Source organism: Populus trichocarpa, chromosome 16 (genome assembly GCF_000002775.5).
Source record: "Populus trichocarpa isolate Nisqually-1 chromosome 16, P.trichocarpa_v4.1, whole genome shotgun sequence".
Taxonomy (NCBI): domain Eukaryota; kingdom Viridiplantae; phylum Streptophyta; class Magnoliopsida; order Malpighiales; family Salicaceae; genus Populus; species Populus trichocarpa.
This window is the reverse complement of record NC_037300.2, coordinates 1,320,453-1,325,440: the sequence shown is the minus strand read 5'-3', so window position 1 is coordinate 1,325,440 and position 4,988 is coordinate 1,320,453. Positions and strand designations below refer to the sequence as shown.

Below are 4,988 nucleotides of genomic sequence, written 5' to 3'. Positions count from 1 at the left end.
TTTTGTGTTATGAAGTCTTTATCATGCTTGGATATGTTGAACTGGTAGCTATATTCCTCTCGAATTTCTATTAAAACTCCCACCACTAACTATTTCAGAACTTTGCTCGAAGAAATTATTGATCTTATCTCACTATTCGGTGTGATGTCATATTCATTGTTAGCAGAAAAGCATCTTGTTATTGCAGTGTTAGATTTGTTCTGTTTTAACTTAGCTGTGCAGCATCCCCTAGGGTTACACCTCTTGGTTTGGTTGATGGAGTGCATCAGTTCTACTTATGATAATCGTTGTGTGAGCATTGCTTGGGTTAAACTTTCTGCTGAATTCTTCATTCCCCTTGGTAAAATCCTGTTCAAAGTTTAGTATTTTAACCAACAATAGATCTAAAATTTCACTGGATTTGGTAGCCTGGATCTTGAATATTTGCATTTTTTTCCCTGAATTTTTCAGTCAAGATCCAGCGTCTCCCCTTCACCATAGAGATTCAAATGAAGCAAACAAATGAAGAACAAATTAACAAGCTCTATCTAGTAGGAGCTGCTGCAATAACATTTGATTATAAGAGCTCAGTATTCAGACATTAAGAAAAGGAAAGAAAGGAACTGAAAAACTCTTCTTTTCTTACACAACCAGCCCTATATAACTGGTGACATGTATGCTTGAGCCATAAGCATCTCATTCTAGATGCACTGCCAAAGGATCCTCAGTTGCCCAAACTTGATACAAAAAAGTGCTACCATTTTTGCATGTCTTGATGAATCCAATCTTCATCACCTTCATCATCACTGCTGATCTTGCTGATCTTTCCCATCATCAGAATTTCTTGCAGTGGACATCTAATGGAGCCCATGAAGGATTTTTCAAGGAGAATGAATGAAGAAGAGATGGTTGAATTTTGAAGGCAAACAAAAGTAGACTACGTGAGAGGGGATCTTCCAAGCATATGCTTGAAGCATTAACTTGCTGGCCCATTATTCCTTTTTCTCAACTTTAGTTATTTTACGATTAGGATTAATAGTTATCACCATGGGATGTTAAAAGTGGGGATTTGTGCCCCTCACCCTTCTGGCTGTTTTCTGGCGCATGTTTAATTTGGACAGCTAGACACCAACCCTTTCCTCTAAGATGACATTTAGTAAGCGATTCAAAAAATATTTTAAAAAAATAAATATTTTTTTAAATTAATTTTTAAAATTTTTAAATTATTTTGATATCAAAAATAAATTTTTTAAATAAAAAACATTTTAAAAAATAATTACTACAATAATATCAAACATTATCTAAAACTCTTGACATAATGATTGTGAAATCCAACTTGGTTTTACATGTTTATTTGAAAAATTTAGCGGTCTAAAATTAATCAACTTATAAATTGATACACAATCTAATTATCTTGTAACTAAGGAATTAAAAAAATAAACTCAAACATCATTTCAAATAAATATAATAAATCAAAATTGTTACTCATATATAGCCCTTTTCTAAGACAGGCTCGACCATGGTGGTGACAGCCGTGATTCGCACAAAACACCATTTAATAATAGTCTTCGTGCAAAAAGCATAAAGCATAAAGCATCTACCACCAATTTATAAAGATGAGAACACAATAAAAATCTTGAATCCAGTATCATTACTGGCAGACGATCCTCGAATTCTAATAATCACAGACACACACGACTGCTTTATTATATCTGCATTGCATGTTCTAAGAAAATTGTTTTTATAGCAGTATAATATTTTTATACCCTTGAAAACCCTATATACAAAGTGAAGTAAAATGCAGTCAGCATAGGAAGGTCCCCAGTTATTTACAGTGTAGCTAGGACCCCAGTTGAAACTTCCTAAAAGTTACCGTTCTTGTGTGCCCTCAAGACAGGGTCATCGAATAAATCCTCGTCATTGGCAAGTTCATTCAACTCATCAAGTATTGATTGGTTAATCCTTTTTCGAGACTGTCTTCTATGCTTCTTGGGCTCCAGGCGTGGTTCTTCTTGCTGGACACCCATGTCTCCAGCCTTGTACCTGCGATACTCAGAATTCAGATAACTTGAAAAAGAATATGGGCAAAAGTAGGTTACTCTGACAGCAAACCAAGCCAGAATAATGGAAGTCAAGCCTGAATTAACAACGATAACAAGCTAGAGGGGGCAAAAGCATAGAAGAAGGTTCCTTTGCTATTAGTAATTAGGTTATCAACTACTGGTGGGCATTCATCGTAACAAAAAAGTTTGCCAACTTCTTACGATGCTTGTTACAGCATCTACACACTGTAGCGGTTTTTTCAAAACACTTTGTAAACTGAACACGCATTACAAGCAAGGTCCCCTTACTCATTTACTATTGAAATAGACGTACCTTACGTTATCCTCCCTTTTGGTTCCAAATGTCCTTAACTGAAATTCCTCCCTGATTTTGATCTCATCAAGAAGCTGAAAATACAAGGGATACCTTTCCCAATCCCCTTTCACTATGCACCCAGGTTCGCCAACATGCAAGCAATCTTTGAATGTGCATTTAGCCGGTTCATTGACACTAAGCACTGTCCTTATCTGTAATAAACAACATCAACGTAGAAACCAGGTGTCAACACAGCAACGATTCAACAAACACAAACCAAGCAAGACATCTAATGTAAACAATCAAAAGCAACGAACAACTCAAACCTCAGGAAAATACTGTGCAAGAGATTGCTTTGTTACTTTCAACAAACTAGGCTGGCTAAACCCAGGAGTATCAGCGACATAACCTCCTCCACCGAGTGGAAGCAAAGAAACATTACGTGTAGTGTGCTTCCCTCTACCATTTCTCGTCGAAACTTCCCCAACACGCTGGTCTTCAAACCACTTGCTACCCATTATCTAGTAAAACCACACGAACAAAACAGAGTCATCAAACACATGCACAATTCACACATGCACAAATTCTACTTAAACCTACAGGATCAAACCAATTATCTGCTTCATCATGGGAATTGGGTTTATTCCTCAAAGCATTAATCAAGCTAGATTTCCCAACTCCACTAGGACCCAAAATCACTGTCGTTTGATCTCTCAAAACAGAAGCCAAAGTATCAAGCCCCATTTTCGAATCAACACTGCAAAAGAGTGGCTCATAACCCCAACTTCTCAACCTAGAGTTCCAATCACTCAACACCTGCACAAATCCAAAGAAAAAACCCATCACAACCAATTAAAATCAACAACATGAAATAATCATTAACAACTAAACATTCACCATTGACTATCTTAAATCACAAAAATCAGATTCCACATCAACAAAATCAATTACACCAACCACAATGATCATTAACAACACAGCACCTACCACGTTCCAAGATACTTACACATCATGATCAACAACATCAACAAAAACCAAACCAAACCAAACTCCCTATCCACAATTCAATCAAACACCAACTTAAAAAACCATTAACAACCCAACGCCAACCAAATTATCGAACAAACCCAAAATCACCAGATCACCAAACCACATTCACAACCCACAATTCAACTAAACCAATTACAGATCATCAATAACTCCACATCAGCCACATTCCGAAAAAATCACACAAGATTCGAACCATCAAAATCACCAATAACCAACCTCTTGATCAACAAGTTCCACTTTATTTAATGCGAGCGTTATCGGAATCCCAGTTGATTCAGCCTCAATCAAAAACCTCGTCAACACAAATGAATCCAACCGCGGCTGCTCAAGCGAAAAAAGAACCAACAAATGATCTACATTCGCTACAGGAGGGTCTAAAATCTCCGAACTCCGTTGAAAAACATTCTCAATCATTCCTCTCCTATCTACCCAGTCAATTGACCCAACCACCACCTTATCACCCACCAAAACTCTCCGTTTTATCTTCTTCAACACCGCCCGAACCACGCATAGCAATTCACTTCCATTTTTACTAGAATCTTCTATCTCTCTACTTCTAGAAGGTCCGGCGGTGACAATCACGCGCATAAAGTTCGCTTGGGAGGCGGCGACGGTGCCGATGGCTTGAGAATCGGAGAGCTCGGCAGGGGTGTGGTTAGGGGAGAGGATCGGAGAGAGAGTGGAGAAGTCTTTTTTGGAATTTAGGATTTGTTTGGCTTTGAGGAGGTTGTTGTTCGGTGGAGGTTTTCTGGAGAGATTGGGCTGGTTTTGGTGTTTGGATGAGGTGATAAGGAGAGAGTGGTGGTTTTGGTGGTGGCTGAAGGTGGTTATGTGGCGGAGGAAGGTGGGAGTGCGGTGGCGGAGGAGGGAGAGGGAAGGGATTGGCATTATGGCATAGGTGGAGTTAGTTACACGTGATTTTGGTGGGAAATGGAGCTTGTTATGGATGTTGGGGTTTTACAGGGGAGGTTTAGGAGGTTAATTATGGGTTAATGGTGATTGATTAAACTGACGAACACGATGATTAGTTTACTGAAGAGTGAAGAACAGTCTGGTAGCAGACTAGCTGTTAGGATTTTATCACGTAGATCAAGGAATTGTATTGCAGTGCCTTGATTTGAAGTCAAGGACTGATGAAGTTAAGACACGTGGTTCCATCAAGCAATTTGATTTTAAATACAGGTTTGGGGCTTGTGCTTCGCTGCGGGAGAATTAAAAACTTGACCAATGTATTCGATAAAAATAATACACTATTATATATATTAATAAAAAATTATTGGTGTCGCTTGGTGGACCTAACATGTCAAGAGTGAACTAGTCATCTTTGAATGATGATTTTATTAAAAAGAATATTAATATTATTATTTTAACCCCTATATAAATATAGATAAAATGTAAAATAACACACCATCAAATAATTAAATTACAAAAAATCTCGAGAAATAAATAAAAAATTAACTTATGCTAACCTTTAAAATCAACAATCTGGATAATAAATATAACTGTAATGAGTTAACTCGATTGAATAATCTGGTTTTGTTATTTATTTTTATATTTTCTTTTTAGCTAGCGTTAACTGGATCTCAACTATTTCCAAGTTT

General features: G+C 37.3%; 1 protein-coding gene across 1 annotated transcript; it reads right to left on the bottom strand.

The window, feature by feature from the left end:
* Positions 1-513: 513 nt before the first annotated feature.
* LOC7455878 (small ribosomal subunit biogenesis GTPase RsgA 1, mitochondrial) lies at positions 514-4,681 on the bottom strand. Its single transcript, XM_002322539.4, has 5 exons — positions 3,604-4,681; positions 2,938-3,153; positions 2,664-2,858; positions 2,356-2,549; positions 514-2,022 (listed from the first exon to the last, which is right to left on the bottom strand). The coding sequence occupies exons 1-5, from the start codon at positions 4,273-4,275 to the stop codon at positions 1,842-1,844; spliced, it is 1,458 nt and encodes a 485-aa protein (XP_002322575.2). The 5' UTR covers positions 4,276-4,681; the 3' UTR covers positions 514-1,841.
* Positions 4,682-4,988: the final 307 nt, after the last annotated feature.